Source organism: Pelobates fuscus, chromosome 13 (assembly GCF_036172605.1).
Source record: "Pelobates fuscus isolate aPelFus1 chromosome 13, aPelFus1.pri, whole genome shotgun sequence".
Lineage (NCBI taxonomy): Eukaryota > Metazoa > Chordata > Amphibia > Anura > Pelobatidae > Pelobates > Pelobates fuscus.
Genome location: NC_086329.1, coordinates 93149917 through 93173117, shown reverse-complemented (window position 1 = coordinate 93173117; position 23201 = coordinate 93149917). Strand labels below are relative to the sequence as shown.

The window sequence follows — 23201 nt, the reverse complement described above, 5'->3', positions numbered from 1 at the left end:
CCTCCCTCCCCCTTTTATTAATTTATTTCCTTATAATTATTGTCGTGGTATTGTAAAGCAAGTTCTGAGGAAGGCTATGGTGGCAAATGGTTTAAAATAAAAGGTGGTCATGTCAGCTCAGAGTGACTGGCAATATGGTGGTTGTGAAAGTAAAAAGTTTATGTAAATGTTTATTGTTATGCAATTATGGTTGTATGCCCCTTAAGCTTTGAATAAACATCACGGCCTAGCCCATTTATATATAGATAAACTGTGTCTATGTTTATTGTGTGGTCTAAGTTATTTATGCAGGACATTGCCTACCGTACATCATATATAAAGCCCTGTCTGTGCAATCAGTCATCTAACCTGCAGTATAACGGTCTACAATTCATCCCCTGGCTGCGGATACAGGTACTGTAAGCACAGAGCAAACACCTGCTTAATGTGGTTCTCAATGACCAACGATCGAAGAGATCCAATTCCACGCCAAGGGGAATACAGATAATACTCTGTAATGGCAACAGAGGAATGGTTTAATAATCACTGCCTCAGACAGCTAGTCTTCTCTTCTTGGGAGGTGGTTGTTAACAGTATAAACGTGGAATCAACAGATGGAACAGAGGCAGAAAATGAGAGGGCCAGACCATAAGAACATGCAGAAAACAGAAAGGAGGAACTAGACCAAACAAGAAGGAGAGAGGCAGAACAAGGTGGACCAGTCTCATAGATTTATGACCGGTCAGTGGTCATAGAGACTCACCTGCTTTTTCACTGGCAAACTCCTTGAGGTTGAGCCTTTGCAGAGGGAAGTCCACAAAGACAGAGCATTTCTTAATGGAGAACCTTGTGGTTGAGAACCTGTTCAGATCTGGATGGGAGTGCGTTAAGAAAAATACAAAGCAGGAAAAGAACAGAAACTGAACATTTCCTAGAAAACAACAAAATCCACAACATCCCTCAATCAGGGCTCAAAATGTCCACCTGCCACTACACATTGGAGAGTGAAAATTTGCTTCTGGCATGCCAGAAGAGGGGGCAAGTAGATCTGCTGCTTGCTTTCTACTACAGGGACCAACATCAAACAAATTAATAGAGATATCATAGTTGCTAAAGTACTCAGGTTCCTCCCAGAGAAAAATGAGCCTTTATCATTATCTATGATGTTAGAGAAGGGGGAGAGGGTTCAAAGACTACCCACTTAACCCCCTCCCCTTCTCTAACAACATCAGTTTTTTTATGATAAACTCTATCATATTGATCAGTATTGCTTCAGACCCGCAATAATTGTCTTTTAAGTCCAGTAAAAAAAGGTAATGTTGAATAGTGCAATACTCTGGTATTTTGGCATATATTATACACATACATACACACACACTCGTAAAAAATATTAGGATGGGTACAGGATTAGGGTTGCCTAATACCTGCAGTGAAAATAAATAATGTATTTGGTCATCTAGATCTAAGATGCATTTTCCAGTAAATGGGGCAGTGGGACATTTTACAACAGATGGGGCAGCTAATATTTTTTATTTCTTATCAGAGCTTTTTTGATCGGTTACCCTGATAAAACTGCAAGCTTCTTGCAGAGCCTATTACAGCAGTAAGAAGAAGAAGCCCTTTAAGCACACCTATTTGAATAACCCTCAGTGATTCTGTTTACACTGCTACTTGACACTCACTAAATAATATAGACAGAACCTCAGTCGAAAGAGTTTCAGTATATCCCTGTGTTGACATCACTAGAATGGAAAAATGTCAGTCAGGGTCGGTGCAAGACTGTATTGCGCCCTAGGGCAATACTAGCTATTACCTCTTCCCCCAAAAAACTAAAATTGTCAAGTTCAATTTTTAAAAACAGATTTTTAGAAAAAATTTCAAGCATAAAACTTGAAACTACCCAAAGCGCCTCTGTGTGTCCTCTACCCGATCTGACAGGAAGCTTTTCTGTGCTCTCAGCAAACAGTTTCCTGTCAGACCGGGTGCAGGATACGGAATATCCTCTACTGTGGTCCTTTCGGACACGCTACATGGAGGAACTGGCAGGTCACCTGGGGACTGCACCTCCCCCCGGACCGGTGCACACTATGAGGCTGCTTGTTGCCTAGTGGTAGCACAGGCCCAGATATATCTACTCAAATATATGGAATCGGAAGTGTATAACAACCAGTCTGACATGAATATTATAAAAGGAATGGCAGCAACCAACATCTTCTAATGACAGTAAAAGGATGCGGAGCACAAGTATTCTGGGGAAGCGCTGGATTGTGAGCTTTTTGGTACTCTTTGTCCTCTGCCGGCAGCGATCACAGATCTGGGAGAGAGAAAGCATGTTAAGGTTTGGCAAGCGTTTTTTAGTGAGATGTCAAACTGCAATCACCAAAAATGCTGCAGCTTTGAGCAGCTCAGGCACATTTACTTTATTCTTGAAATCTGGCATGTTTTGAGATAGATTTATAATCTTAAAGGAACAATATAGTGTCAGGAATAGAAACGTGTGTTCCTGACACTATAGCGTTAAAAGCACGTTAGCTGGCCGTCCCCCTCGCCTTTGTTAAAAATAAACTTACAGTGATTCCAGCACCATAGGAAAGCACTGGGAGGCTGTTCTGCATGCACAGGAAAATGCTGCGCTGCGCCAATCAGCATCTCCTCATTGAGATGCATTAAATAAATGCATCTCTAGGAGGAGCATTCAACGCCTTCATGCAAATTGCGCAGCACTGACCCAGGATGCAACTCTAATCTGAGTGACTGCCACTAGAGGTGTTAATAGGTACTCTCTGGAAAGGCAGGATTTACATTAAAAAGTCTGCAGGGAAAAGCTATACACAACAGAACAACTAAATTAAGTAGTAGTTGTTCTGGTGACTATAGTGTCCTTTAAATTTCAAATATAAGGAAATGTTATCAAATTATGTTTTGCCAAGAAGTATAGATACAAAACTTGCCAACTAGGTTTCCTGACTGCAACCTGGCTCATGAAATATCTGCAGATCTTTTATTTGCAGCTGGGATGATTTCATACAGTAAAACACGGCCATGCAATTCTAGAAAGAACAACCTGTCTGACACACAATCCGAACAGAAGAAAAACCTGCAATTTGTAGCGTGGATAGGAAAATAAGGAATAACCAAGTTACAGATATAAACAAACACTTGGAAATCTCGCTCACCGGGGCATTTTCAGAGTTAAGTTCTTCTTCTTTTGTGAAGAGGTTAAAACAGTCTAAGAGAGAGACCTTCCCGCTTGTGAAACCTTTCTGCAGGAAAAAGTAGATAGAGGTGATGTTACATTATATTCCGCGTTTACCAAGAACCTGCCTGGCAACAGGAAAGGCTCTGGAATAGACAACAAGGGAACAAAAATAGATCCCACGCAGACAGTAATAAGAGTTGGACAGTCAAACTATACATTGCTTGAATAATGTGAATAATGTATGGGTTAATGAAACGAAATCGTCTTTGATTTATACAAATCCCACGTATTGCTGGTGAGCAAATTCTCAGTCCCACGATGCATTGCTTCAACTTGCAACTGGTTGATTATAGGGATGCAAGAATGCATGCTGCACCCTACTCAGGCATTAACAAAACGCCTTAAATAACCATCTTTGAATTTTCTAATAGTTTATCTAATGTTTTCTATTTTTAAGAGCATTTCACTGAGGTTAGTGATTGCACACAATAAGTGCAATGCATATTAAAATGAACTAGAATCAAGCTAGATTTGTAAAAGGGAAAGGACCATGCATGGGTTACAGTGATGGGAATTATACTGGGGATTAATAAGGTGAAATACAGTCTAAATAAAAACATAGATAAATCGATTAAGGTAATGTTAAATGGCCCGTGAAGTGAAAAGTGGGAAAGTGAGGAGAAGATTTATTGCTCAGAGCTAGTGTATAAGACAAACAGAAATAAACTTCAAGAAGGGATTATAATTAGTCAGTGAAATCCCTTCTGTGATCTTCAGTAGGGGATTACGTGGGCGTTCGGGTAATCTTAGAGTAAGGCCTGCAGATACGCTGACAGTATGGAGACAGATTTCAAATATCTTTATCAGGGTGAAGCACGAAGCAATCAGCCAGCAACTTATCGCAGGGAGAACAAAGTGCAAACAGGAAATGGAAAAGATGAAAAGTGAGATTGATGGGACAGTGAGAGCAAATGAGTTTATTGACAGAAATATTCTGTGGAACATCCAGCTGACACTGCCTCCCCCTCACATTGAGAGTCTCAGGGCTATTCACTTATGTGAGAATGGTTGCGAATTCAAATTAAATCAAAAGTGAATTTCAAACTTGGAGAATTCTCCCAATTCAGCTAGTTTAGACTTAAAGATATAATATAGTCACCAAATTAATTAAGTAAAAATTGTTTTCGTGACTATAGGATTCCTTTAAATTTAAAATTCACTTTCTATTCCCGACAACTCTCATTTAACTAAGCCTGAATGATAGAGCTCATACCTTGGGGATTGGAAGAGACAGATCACAGAAGACTTCAAATGTGGGTGACCGGTAGCCGCAAGACTGGCATTTAAGGCAGCTCTTCAACTGGCCAACAAACAGATCTAAAGTCATAAAATGATGGGTAGAAAGAGAGGAGCTGTAGCATTATATTAAGCGTGTATTTCATGTATTATATTACATACTGGTTTTCTAACCATTCTGAGGAAACCCGATAGGATGATTTACTACAATATCTAAATGCACGTAAGCAATCAGGGTTTATATATTCCTGTTCCTTTAAAGGGACACTATAGTCACCAGGACAACTACAGCTTAACGTAGTTGTTCTGGTGAGTACAATCATTGCCTTCAGGCATTTTCATGCAAACACTGCCGTTTCAGAGAAAAGGCAGTGTTTACATTGCCCCTAGGGACACCTCCAAGTGGCCACTCACATGGGAAAGCATTGGATTGGCTAAAAATCCATAAATTCTGATAATGTCACCAAGGGGGCAGAGCTAGCGCAGGATATAAGGTGAGTTTTAATTGCTTTTAGGGGCCTAAGGGGAAGGGAAAGCCACCTAAATGGTGGGTTTAACACTATAGAGTCAGGAATACATGTTTGTGTTTCTGACCCTATAGTGTTCCTTTAAGATTTGAGACCTTGTGGTTACCCAGAGACACCACGCTAAAGCCATCTTCTACCAAACACTCACCAACCACCTTGCTGTCTTCTCTTTCAAGATAACGCTTCCACATCTGGTTGGCTCTTTCATCATCACTAAGAGAGAGACAATATTCAATGTTAGATCATCATGCTAAAGCTCCCAGCCACACTGATATGGTCAGGGTTTTTACAGAAAAGTGAAAATTGTCAGGAATTCAGATATAAAGGGATTCTATAGTGTTAAGAATACAAAGATCCTTACACTAAAGTTTCCTCTGCCCCGGCATGTAAAGGGTTAAAAAAAAACAAAAAACCTTTGATTACTCACTCGAATCCAGTGTCGACACTCCGTCTCCTCCTCCTAATGCATTGCAAGAACATTAGGCCCTCCCCAAAGGAAAGCATTGCTTCAATGTTTCTCTAAGGGTATTTTACTGACCCTGGATGTCCTCATGCAGTCTTAGTCCTGCAATGTAATTATTGCAGTTTTTGGAAAACAGGGACGTTGCACCCAGATCACTTCAATGCGATGAAGTGGTCTGGGTGACTATAGTGTCCCTTTAAGGCCAAAATAGTAAAACTGTAAACATTCTCCAAGTCAACAATGCTTTCAGTTTGCTTATTTTGGCCTTAAATTTGAAATTCACTTAGAATTCCCAGCAATTTTCACTTAACCTCTGAGAGGGTCCAATGCATGTCCTACTTCTAACAGTAGTAACACCCAGCACGGTCAAGCCAGATCTATCTCAATCACTGCTGACAAGTATTACTACAAGGGAACTGTTCTTAAATAAAGTTAGGGCAGGAACAAAGCTATGATAAAAAAAATAAAAAATTATTAACGGAGAGTTTTTATTTAAAAAGACATTCCAAGCAAAATAACCACCACAGTTTATTGAGCTGTCTCAAAACAACATTTTTTTTTGTATCCAACAAGTTTTATTTCAAACTGCAATGAAATACATGAGCACAGATTTACATATAATAGGGACTGCTCGCTTCCATCAAACAAAACTCCCAATAGTGCAGCCAAGGACCCAGGGTGGCTAATCCATTATGCAATTAATTTTTAAATTACGGATCTGAGAACTCCAAATAGGAAATTGAAGTCTTTAATCAAAATCAGAATACATGAATGTGACATTTTGACCATGCCATGTGGTTTTTCTCAAATCTCAATTTAATCTTTAGATTTGATAAAGACCACATGCTGTGGTTAGAATGTCAGGTTCATTTATCCTGATTTCGATGAATGACTGCAGTTTCCCATTTGGAGTGCCTGGATCCATAATTTTAAAATAAACACAAGCAGAAACACTATAAACCCATGCAAACGCCCGGCCATAACATTAAAGGGACACTATAGTCACCCAGACCACTTCAGCTCAATGCCTCTAGGGTTAACCCTGCCTGCTGTAAACATAGCAGTTTCAGAGAAACTGCTATGTTTACATTTGGGGTTAATCCAGCTTCTAGTGCAGGGATAGGCAACCTTTGGCACTCCAGATGTTGTGGACTACATCCCCCAAGCTCTTAAACCCATAATGCTGGCAAAGCATAATGGGAGGTGTAGTCCAAAACATCTGGAGTGCCGAAGGTTGCCTATGCCTGCTCTAGTGGCTGTCTTCCGGACAGCCACTAGAGGCGCATCTGCAACGCTGGAGGCATATTATGCTTCCATCGCGCAGAGCATCCATAGGAAAGCATTGAGAAATGCTTTCCTATTGACACTTTGAATGCGCGCGTGGCACTTGCCACGCATGCGCATTTGGCTCCAGTGACGTCGGACGGGGAGGAGAGGACACCAGTGCCGAGGGAGCCCGGCGCTGGATAAAGGTAAGTAGCTGAAGGGGGACACTGAGGGTGGGGACACCCTCAGGGCACTATAGTGTCAGGAAAACTGCTTTGTTTTCCTGACACTATAGTGATCCTTTAACTTTATTACTTTTCAAGTCAGCTCAATGTATAATTAGTTACACGAACAGCCTGCTGAAGTGGTTATAGTGTCATGAGTGCCTAATGCGAGTCTGGAAGCAGCGTGGATGGTCAGAGGGTTCCAGGTAAGTGTCTAACAATGCTAAAATAGTTGACAAATTATGCTGAAAGGAAGGACACTCCTACACCATAACTACTACTACTACTACTACTGGGCTGTAGTGGTTATGGTACTTGGACAATTCTTTTAACTAAGAATTTCTCTTCAAAATCTATCACATTCATTAATATCCTGTCAATGTCCTTACCCTTTAACAGAACACAACATTGTGATCAAACAGTTCATTACCTGAGAGAGTCTTGAGGTTCTACAGGCATGGGGCGTTTGGTGTCAGAGAGGATAGTGGGAGTTTTTCTACATTTTCTGTTAATTTCAACATGAATTCGATCCATGAAAAACTTTAGGAATTCCTGAGCATCTTGTTGGCTGGAAAGGAAAAATACAGGGATTGAGCAATGCTAGTACTGTGTACCTTGTAAGTCTAGAGCAGGGATAGGCAACCTTCGGCACTACAGATGTAATGGACTACATCCCCCATAATGCTCTTACAGCCATAATGCAGACAAAGCATCAGGAGAGATGTAGATCACATCTGGAATGCCAAAGGTTGCCTAGCCCTGGTCTGGAGTGTTCCAACATCATCTTAGTGGGTGTCAGGATCCAAAGACCAAAATAGGAATTAACCACACATACCACATGAAGGCAATAAATAATGTAAAGTATTGGGGTTATTTTGTCTCAACTGCCTCCCTTGTTTTTACACTACCCACTGGACCAAAAAAAAAAAAAAAAAAAAAGGGATATAAATTTTACAAGTGTAACCACAATCATCATTCTTCCTTTCCTTACCCGGCTACTCACCTTTGTCCAGGGTGATCAGGGACATCCCGCGTTCGGTCCCATGTTCTAGTGAGGTTGCCGACTGTCTCTATACAAGATGATATTAGAACGAACAAGAAGGGTCCAGGCACTTAGCGTATTAAACAGCCATTTTATGCAGCATTTTACACGGCAAACCATGTCCTTTATTAACCCCTTAAGGACAGATGACAGAAATATTCCGTCATGATTCCCTTTTATTCCAGAAGTTGTGTCATTAAGGGATTAAGCCATAAATGTCAATTTGCGACCAAAATGTTGCCTCGTGTAATGCTGCATTTAATGTCTGTTTAGCTTTAATACGCTGAGTGCCTGGACTCTTTTTGTTCATTTAAATATTGCTACTAGGGGCTGAGGCCAACCCCAAGGCCTGGAGCAGCACGTGCATACAGTAATTATTTAAGAAAACTCTTTAGGGGACAATATAGTCACCAGAACAACTACAGCTTAATGCAGTGGTTCTGGTGTCTGTAGTCTGTCCCTGTAGACATGTTAAACATTGCCTTCTCAGCTGCACATTAGCCTCCCAATGCTTTCCCAAAATTGATCTCAGCCAAAGAGGCGGAACGCTGGTGGGACCAGCCATAAAGAGACCTGTGTGACGTTGAAAAAATTTAAGCAAAAAGGGGGGGAAAGGGGGTTTGGGTACCTAAATGGTGTTTCACACCTATAATGTCAGGAATACACATTTGTATTCATGACACTATCGTGTTCCTTTAATAAAAGGAGTGCAGTCCCCTCCAAAGGATATCTATTTCTGTGCAAGGTGATAGTAGAGACAGCTTGTGAGACCCCCTTTGGTTCTCTCGCTTAACATACTGACTCACAGTGATCAGAAGATAACATATCACGTCCTCTCATTCCTGTAAGTCAGGATGACACGTGACTGGGCCCATGCAAACCACGGAGATAAGATGTAACGCTTTTACATTATAATTGTATGCATTTACTGGTAGAAGACTTTGTCCTTCACTGTTAGAAATCAGAGTGAGCGGCGTTCCATGTTGGATTACGGAGAACACAATCCGTACAGCTCGTGCTTTCTCTCTGCCCTTAGTCTGCTCCTCTCACTCCCTGGTCAGATTAAGTGGCAGTGAAAGCAGATTAGAAGATTACATATCCTACCATGTTCCACTTACCTGTAGCCGGTGAAAGACGGAACGTATTTTTGAAAGACTGATTTTAACCGGGACGGGTTAACAGCATCGGTAGCTTCGGGACTCCACAGAGATGCAATGACATCAGCAAAGGCTGCAAAAACAAAAAACGTGGAGATTAAAGTAGCACCCTGATTTACACATGTAAGATCAGAAAGGAATGATGCAATGTGTCCTTAGCTAACAAGTTAAGGCTTAACCTGCAAATAGGTAACACTGCCTCATTTTGGTCTCAACACCCCAGTACTCTTCTCCACTTGATGTTTGGCTCAGACATGCAAACTACCAGTCAGTGGATCCCAATGATGGCTGTAAATCATACACTCAAAAAACGGGAATGATGGTGCTGTGCCATGCATCTCTTTAAACTCCTGTATAAAATAAAATTATAATAATGGACGCAAACAAACGTATATCGATATATGCATGTTTAAGGTTTATGGGAGTTTGCAGAGATATCTTTAGTTAAGCTATAAAGCATAATGTTTTACATTACATGAATATCCGCCTAAATAACACGGACAGAATTTCCGTCACTAACACACAAAGAGCATACATCCCTATTCATACCTTCCGTGAGCTCCTGTTGGCCCTTGCTGCTGCCAGGCTGTTCATGTCGGTACTCCTGGCGGAGAACATAATCTCGCAGGGGTTTGGTGCTGCTCAGACACTGGAGAACAGCGTTCATGAAGCACTACAAGAAACGTCAGATTTAGAATGAAGGTAACAAAAATTACACTAAGGAATGGGACTGAATATTACCTAGGTAAAAGCAAGGACCTCATGGGTGTTCAACTGCTACATCAGCTTTTAGCTGTGTTTACTCAAACTTCTATGAGATGTCAATATATTTCAATGACTTCAAGAAATATTAAAAAAAGAAAAACATAGCCATGGGAAATTATAAAAATATATTTTAGCGTTTTATTGATCTCCAAAAAAAAGTCTTCAAATATCCTAATGTATACAGTGATATGATGAGCTGTGTAGGTTGCTGTTGTATGAAAATTCTGATTAAACGCTTTCATTTCATCAGACAAAGAAGGATGTCGTACCATCTACTGTTACAGTGTTATTCAGTAAAGAGAAACACATGTATTCACTATTTGATGGAGGTAAAATAGCTAAATTAGCTAAATTCTCCAAGTTGACTGTTTCCAGACAAATTTAAATTAGAATTTCTAAAGAGTCAGATCTTCATAAAAAAAACCCTGTAATCATTTCCCTACACTGACTAGCCATGAATATCAAGGAAACGTTAAAACAGACCACTGGATTAATTACCTTATGTAAGGTAAATGTACTTACTGTGTTGCCTAAATTCCGAAGACCAATGCGTCCGGTGCCAAGGACAGGAATCCGTGGTGGCTACAAGTAACCAAGAGAAAGGAAAATGTCTTATTTTTTTTTTTTGTGCTTAGCCGAAGAACAGATCATATAAAATGCTATATAGTGTGTTTATAAAGAATACTCTATACTTGAGCAGGTTAAATATAGGCAACAGGTAACAGTCACATGTCAAACTACAGCTGTTTCTCAACGACAATACTGAAAAAGCAGGTTGGTAAAAATGATAAATTTTCTCTAGAATGTTTTCGGCAGTTGATAGCAGCTGTAAAGTGTAGGGTACCTCGCTTGTCATTAGCAGAAGGCCCATCATGGCCGTGTGCACAACCGATTCAGAGATGTCTGCCTTCATTCCTTGACCTTCCTTCTTATCAGCAAGTCTATGCTGCAATTTCTGTGGTAACTCCACCAAATTGGCTCCCTGCAACCCAGGCATGATGCGGATATGCAGAACTGCCTGCGTGTCCTCTACAAACTGTGTCCCTCCTGACAATGACGGGCTTAATGGGACACCCTCTCCAATCTCTTACTCTAGGTCTCCCTGCTTCATCCTCTCTCATCGGATTTTTCTGAAGACTATTCTAGGTGTCTCTGCGAGCTCATCTCCTGGGGATTAATTAGCTGCAGTGTCACACTGCTTTTCTCCAGGGAGATCTTCAGAGGAGGAGGGAGTATAAAATAGAGTCCCAACATAGTAGCATGGGTCCCTGGCCCACATTGTGAATTATGTGCCTTAATCCTAGTTGACCTTGCCAATGCATACAGAGTATACAAAGAAACAGCTGTATAGCCGTGCACAGAGAATAAAGTAAAATGTTTAAATAGTAGCATATTTTCCTGTAGTTGTCCTCACTTTTTAATGAATTCATTAATCTTCTTTAAATGCAATAAAGAAGAATACAAATAATAATAATATACTCAGTGTATTCCTTGTAGTAAGACTGCAGCTGAGAATTCCTAGTCAATCCATGTCCTCCCATTGTTTTCAGTGGAAGAAATGTTTTGAACCCAAAAATACAGACAGCAGGTGTTTTTAGGAAAATTACCGTTAAAGGGATACTATAGTCACCAAAACAACTTTAGCTTAATTAAACAATTTTTGTGTATAGATCACGCCTCTGAAGTCTCACTGCTCAACTTGTGGCTATTTAGGAGTTAAATCACTTTTGTTTCTGTTTATGCAGCCCTAGTCACATTTCCCCTGTGACTGACACGGCCTGCATGAAAAAAATTGTTTCATTTTCAATCACATGCGACTTACTTTAAATGTTTATAGCTCCTGCGCTGTAAAATTAAACTTTAATCACATACAGGAGGCTCCTCAAACGTCAAGCAAGCTACTAGCAGAGCAGGAGATAAGAAATTCTAAATTAAACAGAATGTGCACTAAAGGAAATGTAAACATTAGATTTCTCTTTACAGGAAGTGTATACTAACGTTTTGCAAGTCATAGACAAGGAGGTGTGGCAAGTGATTTAACTCCTAAATGGCAGAGAATTGAGCAGTGAGACTGCTGGGGCATGATCTATACACAATACTTCTTAATTAAGCTAAAGTTGTTTTGGTGCATATAGTGTCCCTTTACCTTTCAAAACATTTTTTGTCATATTTTCCCTTAAGAAATTAAGCTACTTTAACTTTAACGTATATGCAATGATCCTGAATAGGCTCTCACATAGAGCTGAATTCTGTCAAATGACACAAACTTACCTCCGGTAACTGAGCAGCAGTACTCCCATTGACATTAGCGGGATAAATGGCTTTGGGTACCAGAGCTATCCCTATCCCATGTAATAGAATCTAAACCTCAGACAGCTACTGCATAAGAAAGCTTGTACAAGTGGAATATGTACGGCATGAACATGCTGTAAAATATTAAGAGAATCCTGTGAGAGATGTGTTGGCCTTATAGATTCACAGCAGCATAGAGGATGAAAGAAACCAACGTATGCAAGACGCTTAAGTGGTTATGGTGCTTGGAGGGTCCTTTTATGGAACTTTGGCCACAAACGGGTCTCATTAATGAAAAAAAAGAGAGAGAATGACAAGACATTGTGCAAGTGACAAGCGTATGACATTATAATGAGGTTTTCTCTGAACTATACGCTCACTAAAAGCGCAAAGGAACATTGTAACCTGTCGAATGAAAACTAGGACACCCAAATTCACGGTATGGGATGGAATTATTTATATTTGTGACACTTAATTATATAGAGCACCAGATTATTTCCCCAGCCTAGAAGATTTACTAGAGAGGTTTGCACTTACCGGAGAGGCAACAGTCGGGCTTTTGTCCTGTGATGTAATACCATTGCAGATGGGGGCTATGGTGGTAGGTGGGCTCGAGGCCTGAGATGGTTTCTTGCCATCTGCAATCTTAATGGGAGTTGTCTTGCTGGAAATATCCGCTCTGAACAATCGCAGAGCTTGATTGACATGCCTCAGCTGCATGTCCTCCGTGGGCATCACATTGAGTCTTTTCAGTGAACTGCTTCTTTTTAAAACAGAAGGGTCTAAAGGGGGTTTCCTGCTTGATGATGAGCTACGCTCTCTGACCTCCACCCGAGCTAGACCATTGGTGATCTCATCTGTTTTGTCTGTGCATAGCCTCAGGTCTCCGTAACTCACAGACTTGGAGCGGGAGAGGCCTCCTGCCCGTTGCTGAAGAGGTGGAGTTGATACTTTATTGGTGGTAGAGGAGTGTGCAATTTTGAGCGTGTGGATGCCTTTCATAGGGCCTTTTTTAGTTGCAGAACTTGAAGTCTCTGTCCTTTGTGCAGCACGACCTCGAGTGGTCTTCACCTTGTCCTCCACGTTTGGCCTTGGAGGAAGGGGACGGAGCTTCTGAGCAGGGAGTACTCCATTACTAAAGACGGTTGTGGAATATGCTGAGCTCTGTCGTTCCTGACTTACTGTGCGGTGAGAGCTTAGGAGTTTTCCTGCTGGTTTGGGTTGAGTGGTGATAACGGTTGTGTCCTTTCCCCTAACAATCCTGGCCTCACACACTTGTGGCATCTTAGGTCTTATAGAAAGAGGAACTCTGTGGAAAAAAAAAAAAAGAGAGGCATCTGTTAGCCGCAAAAGAAAAAATATAAACCCAAAATGTTAACAGAAAGCAGAATTAACCAACAAATTTAGGGTATACGGTAATTTGAAGCCAGCAAGAGGGACAATAAGGTGATCAGGAAATTCTTTACAATGTGTTGTAGATTCAAGGAAGCCTTCTAGTAGAAGTGGCAGAAAGTAAAATAATGGAAGAGTTGAAGAAAGCTTAGGACTGATTTTCTGAGCAAGAAACATAATCAGGAATAAATCCTGTGATTTTACTTAGGCAATTGGGAGAGTGAAGCCAATTGGCTGTTATCTGATATCACAATCTGTGGCATTGCTCACTTTCAGCAACAATGGAAACCAGAAGGCAGTGGGAGAGGGAGGATTAGACTAACAATAATAACAATAATCATAACAATGTATATTGCCAGGATTGGCACATTTTAATATTTCTAGTTTTTAAGGACAGAAATCAGGACGCCCACAGTGTATGAGGGATAGATTAACAGCATTACCTGGAAGAGTAAGTGATGTATGTAAATAGCGACTAACAGGATAATGAGAATGTACTAGCACTGCATCTGCTGGATGTGGTAAGGTATGTGAAACAGCTGATGAACACCTATAACTCATTGACATGTAAATGTATATTTACTTTCCCAACGAAGGCAGGTGTACGTCCATGGAATGATCACGATTTTCATTCATTGGCATCCTGATCAAATAAACAAGCAAGCAGACAGACAGTAACAGTCATACAGAGCAACCAGGCAGAGGTTTGCATCCTGACAAACCAAACAGCAGGAGACATTCTGAACAGATAGACAGCAGAGGGCCCACTGGACAAAAGGTGAGGGATATACCTGATCAGACAGCCATGGGCATCCTGGACAAAAGGTGAGGGATATACCTGATCAGACAGCCATGGGCATCCTGGACAAAAGGTGAGGGATATACCTGATCAGACAGCCATGGGCATCCTGGACAAAAGGTGAGAGATATACCTGATCAGACAGCAGCGGGCCCACTGGACAAAAGGTGAGGGATATACCTGATCAGACAGCAGCGGGCCCACTGGACAAAAGGTGAGGGATATACCTGATCAGACAGCAGTGGGCCCACTGGACAAAGGGTGAGGGATATACCTGATCAGACAGCTGTGGGCATCCTGAACAATCAGATACCAGCGGGCAACCAGTAAAAAAAAAAATCAGGCAACAGTGGATTTCCAATCGCCATTTGTGAGCTAAAATTTAGCCCGGGAGAGTAGAAATTCTGGTACCCCTAAATGTGTGTCATGGAAATGCTACACCTGGCGAAAAGTGCAGGATTGCAAATACCTGATGGGATTATTGATCAGGCAAACAGGCAGCAGCTGATGTGTGAACAATTCAAGGATTTTACAATTATCATGACGGAAAGTCATGATTTTATTAAAGACACGGAGGCGAGTATTATGCTGCACTCTTTCTTTATTTCCCTCAGCAGCAAAGAAACATTATTGAAAAAAAACATTAAAACAGGTCTGCCTTCCAACAGGCACTGTCCGCCTAGCAACATGATCATCCAATCAGCGACATCCTTTCCCTATAGCTGGCTGAGTGTTGATGACCATTTCCTCTTTCTTTCTTGCGACTCCCGAAGAAACTCAAACTCGGAACAGGAAACCAGAGTAAACCAAACGATTCGTAACAAAGCACGTGATTCCAAGAGGTCTTTTAGCCAGGTCACGCTAAAGAAACAAGAGAAATATGGTAATTTCTTGAAAGTTATGGGTTGTCCGCATATATATAGGTCTAAATGTCTGAGTAAACAGTGATAACCTTTCATAACAGTAGTAAGAGGCAACTACCAATCTGAGGACAACAGTGGTAATAAAGTCCCATCATTATATATCGCTCTAGAGCAATGTAGATATGTGATACAATCACTACCGTCAAATTGAACTTACCTTGGAGAGGTCTTTGTCTTTGAAAACTTACCTCGACCCACCACTGAGCCGTCCGAGGGTGGGTGGGTGGGATAATACTCGCCTCCGTGTCTTTAATAAAATCATGACTTTCCGTCATGATAATTGTAAAATCCTTGAATTTTATTAAAGACCCGGAGGCTCCTATTATGCTATTTCAAAGCTGTGATATCACGGCTTCTGCGAAATGCTGAATTGGTTTGAAATAGAAATTACGGAAAGTAGATTCTGCGGACCAATCAGCCGCCTTCAGTATATCTTCTAAGCGACAACCCGCCATTGAGGCTTTGGAGGCCATGGCACCGCGAACTGAATGAGGAGAGAATATGGAGGTATCAATACCTGCCAAGGACATGATCCATTTGACCCAGCGGGCCAAGGTAGGAGAGGATACCGGAGCATGTGGTTTACGGAAGGAGATGAAGAGTTGGGGGTCCAACCCCATCCGGAGAGATGCAGTACGAGCTTCGTACGCCCTAAGACATGCTACTGGGCAGAGGATCGGTGTCGTGGGAAACGCTGGATACAGGACCGGTCTGGAGGACGATTTCGTCCTCCGTGAGATGTCAAAGACGACTCCTTCTGGGGTGAAGGATCGGGCAGTGACATCGAGAGCTCGAACATCTGACACTCTTTTGCATGAGACTAGACACAACAGCATAACTAGTTTAGCTGAGAGTTGTTTTAAGGATAGAGACTCGTTGTCTGGCCACCGAGTCAGGAATGTTAGTACCAGGGAAACGTCCCATAGGGAGGAATAGCGAGGTAAGGGTGGCCTTGCGAAGCGGATGCCTCTTAGAAGGCGACAAACCAATGGGTGTCGTCCTATTGGAACCCCGTCAATGCCGGTATGGCCGGCTGAGATAGCTGATCGGTAGAGGTTTACCGTTCTGTATGCTTTCCCGTTATCATACAGGGAGGTCAAAAATTGCAGGACAGTTGTCACAGGAGTTGATAGGGGATCCACACCCCGTGCCACGCACCAACCATCCCATGTGCGCCAAGCAGACTTGTAAGACTGTCTCGTGCCGGGTGCCCATGCGCCCTCGAGAAGTCGTAGAGTCGATTGCGAAACTCCCTCGATTGACCAGGGTCCCCGGAAATCAGCCACGCCATGAGGCGGAGGAGACCCTGAAGTATCAGGGGGTGGGGGTTCCCATCGGGGTCCCGGAGGAGAGATTGGGCATCCGGGAGGAGTCGTGGATGATCTATGGCCATCTCCAGCAGAGGAGGAAACCAAGGTTGCGAGGGCCATAGGGGGGTTATCATAACCAGGCAGCCCAAGTGGCGCCGTAGATGGAGGAGGCAACGAGGGATAAGGGCGAATGGAGGGAATGCATAGTTCCTGGTTGTTGACCAGTCTTGTGAGAATGCATTCGTAGCCGCGGCTGTGGGGTCTGGCCTCCAACTGAAGAAGGTCGGAAGTTGGGAGTTCAAGCGAGAGGCAAATAAGTCTACTGCTAGAGGACCCCACAGATCCCAAATGCGTTGGAAGATTTGGGGATCGAGGTGCCAGTCGCTGGAGTCCCGCAGGTGTCGGGAGTACCAATCTGCCGTAGTGTTGCATAACCCCGGCAAATATTCCGCCTTGACCGTCATGTTGTGTTGTAGACAAAACTGCCAAAAATCTCGAGCCAAATTCGCTAGAACTTTGGATCTTGTGCCACCGAGGTGGTTGATATAACGGACAGCCGATATGTTGTCCATCTTCAGTAGGATTGAACACTGGGACAGTGTCGGGGAGAGGCTGCGAATCGCAAAGGATCCTGCTAGGAGTTCCAAGCAATTTATATGGAGCCTGGATTCCGCTTCCGACCATCGTCCGCCTGTGGAGATATCTCCGCAGCGTGCGCCCCAACCGTAAGAACTCGCGTCCGACTCGATGACTATATCTGGGGCTGAGCCGAAGATGGCTCTTCCATTCCACGCCTCCATGTGTAGGAGCCACCATTGGAGTTCTTTTTTCGCTTCTGCGTCTAGAGTCAGAGTATCCTCGTATGAGGCGCCGCCTCTGAGGTGTGACGCTTGTAAGCGCTGTAGGGCTCTGTAATGAAGGGGACCCGGAAATATGGCCTGTATGGAGGCCGCTAGAAGCCCAATCACTCTGGCCAGGTGTTTGAGCGATATTTGCGGAAAGGTAAGAACTCGTCTTATCTCTTTCTTGATATTTCTCATCTTGGAGGTTGGTAAATGCAATGTTTGCGTTTCTGAGTCCACCAGGAGTCCTAGGAACTCTATTTGTTGAGTGGGGACTAGGATGGACTTTTCCCAATTTATAATGAAGCCCAGATTCTGTAGCAAGGTTGTGGTCCAACCGAGGTGAATATGGAGTAGGGATACTGACTGGGATAACAGCAGGATGTCGTCTAAGTATATGATTAGACGAATCCCCCGACTGCGTAGTAGTGCGATAACGGGCTTCATGAGCTTGGTGAAACACCAAGGTGCGGAAGAGAGCCCGAAGGGAAGGCAGCGGAACCGCCATTTCCTTCCCTGCCATGTGAATTGCAGAAAGTTTTGGTGTGCCTGCGCAATGGGTACTGTGAGGTACGCGTCTCTTAGGTCGAGTTTGACCATCCAGTCCGCTGGCTGGAGCAGATCCCGTAGGCAATGGATGCCTTCCATCTTGAAGTGATGGTAGGTTACGTAGGTGTTTAAATGTTTGAGATTGATGACCGGGCGGGATCCGCCCCCTTTTTTGGGGACAATAAATAAGTTGCTCACAAAACCCGGGGTACACATAGGGATTTCTTGAATAGCACCTTTGAGTGCCAAATCTCGAACTTCCTCGGAGACGAGGGTCATGTCTATTGGGGAAAAAACAATCTCCCTGGGTGGGGAGAGTTGAGTAGGCAGGGATACAAAATCTATGAGATACCCTTGGACTGCCTTGAGGATCCACACATCTGACGTAATTAGAGCCCAGACGTGGGAAAAATGTGTGAGTCTGCCCCCTATCGCCACATGTGAAGAAAATTGAGGAAGGTAGCTTACCGTAAGGACGTCTTCCTGAAGGAGCGCCTCGTGCACCTCTCGACACCCAAGGTCTGCCTCGTTGGGGGAAGAAGGTCGGAGTGGACCTCTGGTCAGGAAAGGGGGTTCTCCCCATATAGGAGCCTCGGCTCGGGCGCGAGCCTCTATTGACTCTGCCGGACAGACGGCCCCTTGTTCTGCCGGCCCCAACAAAAACCTTTGGGTGGAACACCCTCTTTAGATTTGATTGTGCCTTGTCCAAGGCCGTGAATGTTTGGACATATGAGCCCAGGTCTTTCACAAAAGACTCTCCAAAAAGATACCCTTTTGCTTGGGCTCCTGGTTCAGTAATAGCCATATTTACGAGTTTGGGCTCTATTTTAATCAGTATAGATTTGCGACGCTCTGTAGCAAGAGCTGTATTGGCATTGCCTATGAGGCATATCACCCTCTGAATCCAACCTCTAATAGTGAGGCGACCCGTTTTGCTCAGAAATTGTATGATTTTTGGGTCGACTTGGGGTGTCTTACCGACCTCGTCTGGTATGGTTGGGCGTGGGCATTCGGCCCTCAGCTTATTTCGTGTTGCCTTGTCTAAAGGCTTACGAATCCGTGAAGCAACATATTGCGCCACATGGTCTGCCGGTGACCATTCCGCGGAGCGGGGATGACGTAAATCATCCGGCTCGAACAATGGTTCGCCCTGCGGGTCAAGGATTTTCCCCTGTTTGTTCAAATCAGAACCGGACGTGCCAGTGTTATCTATTTTATTGGAGGGATTAAACTCCTCATCCATTCCGTAGTCCGAATCTAAGTCGGACGAATCATTAGATTGATCTGAGGCTATGTCAGGGGCACTCTCCTCATCTGAACTGAGTTCTGACTCAGTGGATTCAGGTTGGGTTTTAGCCCACTTCCATTGTCTAGCCGCTTTTGCCCGGCTAGAGGCTCTTTTGCGCGGTGGATTAATATTCGCGCCATCTGTGACAGGTGTTTTTCTGTCCATCATTGGTTTGGAGGAGTGCTTTATTTTTGCCGAGGCTTTGCGGCCGGGGCGTGGTGGGTGAGAAGTGGATGGTATCGCGACTGGCATGGCGGTCGGAGGGACCATTTGTTGGGCCTGCCTTAATGCTTGGGTAAATGATTTTGATATGGAGGAAGACATAATGTCCATGGCAGATGCCAGGGCTTTAGAGACAGACTTGGACACAGTAGTGTCCATAATAGCCTGAATTTCCTCTGATGCTGGGAAGTCCAATTCATCCCCAGAAACTACAGGGGGGAAACCCAAGGCTGTTTGAGGGTTAGCTTTTGTACCTGAGGGACCAGGTAAATCATTAGGGGATTGCATTATTGCAATTGTAATGACAGGCAGAAATTGTTAAAATACTTTAATACTAAGTTTAGATCAGGGTTAAGTAACCCAGAAAAAACTACCAGATACACGATACTGTAAAAACAGCAAATACAAATTACTCACAATTATTATCAATTAATAGAGAGCAGGAGAAAGGGGGGACCGTCCGCCACTAATACTGGACACCAACTCCGATCAAGGGATGGAGTGGGCGTTCCAGAGTTAAAGGGCGGGAAAAATCCAGAAGAAAATGGCCGCCGCGACGGCGGAAACCAAAAAGATGGCCGCCGCGGTAGAGAACGACAGAGCTAGTAACCGCCGATCGCGGTACTGTTAATTACCCGGCCGCAGGGGAGAGAGAGGTGGTGTGCGGCTGACAACGCGGTCAGAATTAAATCCGACCGCGGCATACAGCCGGACCGGAGGATTCCCGCTGGGGCTTGCCTGATAGGGCGCGCATGCGCGGTCGGGTCAGATGCCCGAGAAAATTTAGCGGGTATTTGTTAAGTGGTAACCAGGATTGTAAAGTCCTGCAATCAGGGTACCCACTACAGGGTTAAGTCCTGAATAAAGGAGAAGTATTGAAACATGATTCTAATTAGTACCAATAAAGGTACAGGGTACTATTACATATAATTAAATAAGTAATACAGTAATAGCAAAAAACAATTACATACAATTAAAGTACCAATATTACAAATAGTAAATCAATTATAATAAGCATTAGAGTATCCCACAGTTGGAGAACTGTGAGAGAACTACTTATCTGAGGGAAAGCAGCAAAGAAAGAGGAAATGGTCATCAACACTCAGCCAGCTATAGGGAAAGGATGTCGCTGATTGGATGATCATGTTGCTAGGCGGACAGTGCCTGTTGGAAGGCAGACCTGTTTTAATGTTTTTTTTCAATAATGTTTCTTTGCTGCTGAGGGAAATAAAGAAAGAGTGCAGCATAATAGGAGCCTCCGGGTCTTTAATAAAATTCAGGGATATTAGTTTTAATCTGTGGGGTATTAGCTTTTTGATCTAAGGAGAGATCTGACTGCCTTTTCTGGGGTCAAAAAGGATATTATACTAGTAGTTCATTGGAAAACGCTTCAAACATGCATCCTGAACGGACAGCAACAGGCAGGCAACCTGAACAAACAGACAGCAGGGCTTTGGGAACAGATTCAGGCTGTGAGATTTCGCAAGAAACAGAGAACAGCTGAGCGAAGCCATACCATGTGTTGGGTTTATTTGTTTTAAGCACATATTACCTTAACTTGCCATCTAACAATTGAAACCGGCTGGTATCACTTTCAGAAAAAACAGGCTGTATGCAGCGACTATCAGAACACCTCTCAATACATCAGTCCAAGTTGTATGTGCAGAGACTGACAGAGCATCTCTCTGCACATAAGTCCCACTAAGTCGAAACTGACACAGACTGTCTGGAAGGATACATAGTGTGGGCCTCCTAATATCATACTGTCCCAAACCTGACCGACATTAGTGTGAGTTTCACCCCTGGGTGACCGCTACTACATCCAGCCCTTGACATTATATCAATTGCCAAAACAAACACTGAAATTAAAATTATATATATATAAATATATATATATATGTTATTGGTATGCTCCTTAAAGTCTTTAGAATACGGACGCATACTCTATTTTGGCACCGAAATGGTTAAAATTAAACTAACCTTTATTCTTTCGCTGGAAGAGTCTCCCCACTCCTGATCCAATGGTTCTGCTTTGAACCACATATTTTGGAGACATATATGAACTATCTAGGCTTTGTTCATCCGATTTACTCTTAGTTAATCCAGAGATGTCAACATTTCAGCTCCCAATCGGAGCTTTCATCGGGACACATAAAAAATGATATATATATATATATATATTTATTTTTTTATCCAATAAGCCTTGCACTCCAACTTTTAAAGCATAGAATACCCAGTGCTAAGCAACACTTGTATATATCAAAATCCCAAAGGCCAGCACTCTGGGTTTTCAAAAAAATTCAAAAATCAAGCTTTATTATATAAAAAAAAAATAATTATATATTCTTTTCCTAACTACATGTGTATTTTAAGAATACATTTTTGGCAGAAACATGCCTCTGTGTTTAAGACAATCTTTTTCTGTGCAGCTCTTTAGCCAAGAAACTCAGCATTTAACTGCCTGCATTGACTCCATAGAAACCCTATAGCCAATACAAACTCCCCAAATGCCATGCGTGTTAAGACATTGTCAAGATAAGGAAGAAATTGAGCATGCTATATTGGCTGCATCTTCCAAATGCTGCTTCTCTCAACATTGGAAAAAGCAACATTTAGTGCAAAACCTAAAGGAATTATTAATATTTTTTAACATGAACATTTCTGTTCAAATACACAAAGGTTTTAAGGTAAGGGGAGACCGTGAAAGCAGTACTTGGTCTTCCCCCTTCAAGTATAAAGTGGTTATTGGCCCCTCTTGTAATTTCCTTACAGCAGTTTCACACTTTGTACCCATGCCCGTACCTCATTGCGGGGACTCTGCAGTCAGCCTGTTTATCTCCCACTCTTCACATTGCTGCAGTCTGTGAAAAGAGGATAGATACTCCATAGTGATAAGGCAGTAAAAACTCAGTCTTTAAATAAACACAATTAGTAAAAATCTCACCCCGTGGGATTCCTCTCCCATTCACCGTCTCCTGGGTTGTTGCAACCCCAGCGGTGTTAGCAGAAACCAAGGCCAATGCTTCACTAACCTAGGGATCTAGATATTATAAGCAAAGCGATTTCTGCAGATCCATTTCTACATGGCACAAGGATTTTAACAGCATCCCCACTAATCTTGTCGTGTATGTGTTACTAAAGTTCAAATTTAAGGCTGGAGTAACCAAACTGAAATAATAGCTGAATTAGAGAAATTTTTAAGGTCTGATTATTTTACATGTATAGGACCAGTTTTGGCACCATAACAACAGGCACGTACTGCATCGGGCTGGAGTGGTCAGCTCACGTTTTAAGCTAATTAGTAGCTCCCCCTTCATTAAAATATTATGCCCCTGCCTGAGCCTTCCGTTATCTCATATCTCAGATAATGGGAGGTCAGAGTTGATCCGACACCGGAACACAGACATCTAAAGGTGAGCCAGCGCCAGGGACCTCCTGGCACCATGGCAAGTTCATTTTGATGAAGTAGCTTTGGTGCCTGGAGTATTTCTTTAAATTTAAAATTGAATGCTTTTTAGTGAATAACCTTATATGTGGTATAATTTGAAAACCAGGAGTGCATATAAAAACTCTGTTGTTTGTTATTGGTGGTTAGTACCATTTATAAAGGTTCCTGGTTTGTTTTTGGGGTCAATCATGCACATAATATGTCTCTATTATACAAAC

The 23201-nt window shown here is 42.8% G+C and overlaps 1 protein-coding gene across 2 annotated transcripts in view; it reads right to left on the bottom strand.

Moving 5' to 3' along the window:
• The window catches only part of USP21 (ubiquitin specific peptidase 21), a 32358-nt gene that overhangs the window by 5218 nt on the left and 3939 nt on the right, over positions 1–23201 (bottom strand). The window contains exons 2-12 of one of the 2 annotated variants that reach the window (XM_063440242.1): positions 22338–22396; positions 12748–13519; positions 10441–10500; positions 9703–9826; positions 9115–9226; positions 7385–7522; positions 5150–5214; positions 4452–4555; positions 3156–3242; positions 2215–2293; positions 743–850 (exon numbers count right to left, since the gene is read on the bottom strand). In XM_063440242.1, the coding sequence (XP_063296312.1) occupies positions 743–850; positions 2215–2293; positions 3156–3242; positions 4452–4555; positions 5150–5214; positions 7385–7522; positions 9115–9226; positions 9703–9826; positions 10441–10500; positions 12748–13519; positions 22338–22342 (1654 nt within the window). In that variant the 5' untranslated portion in view covers positions 22343–22396. The remainder of the gene's footprint in view (positions 1–742; positions 851–2214; positions 2294–3155; positions 3243–4451; positions 4556–5149; positions 5215–7384; positions 7523–9114; positions 9227–9702; positions 9827–10440; positions 10501–12747; positions 13520–22337; positions 22397–23201) is intronic. The other variant, XM_063440243.1, reaches the window with a different exon arrangement.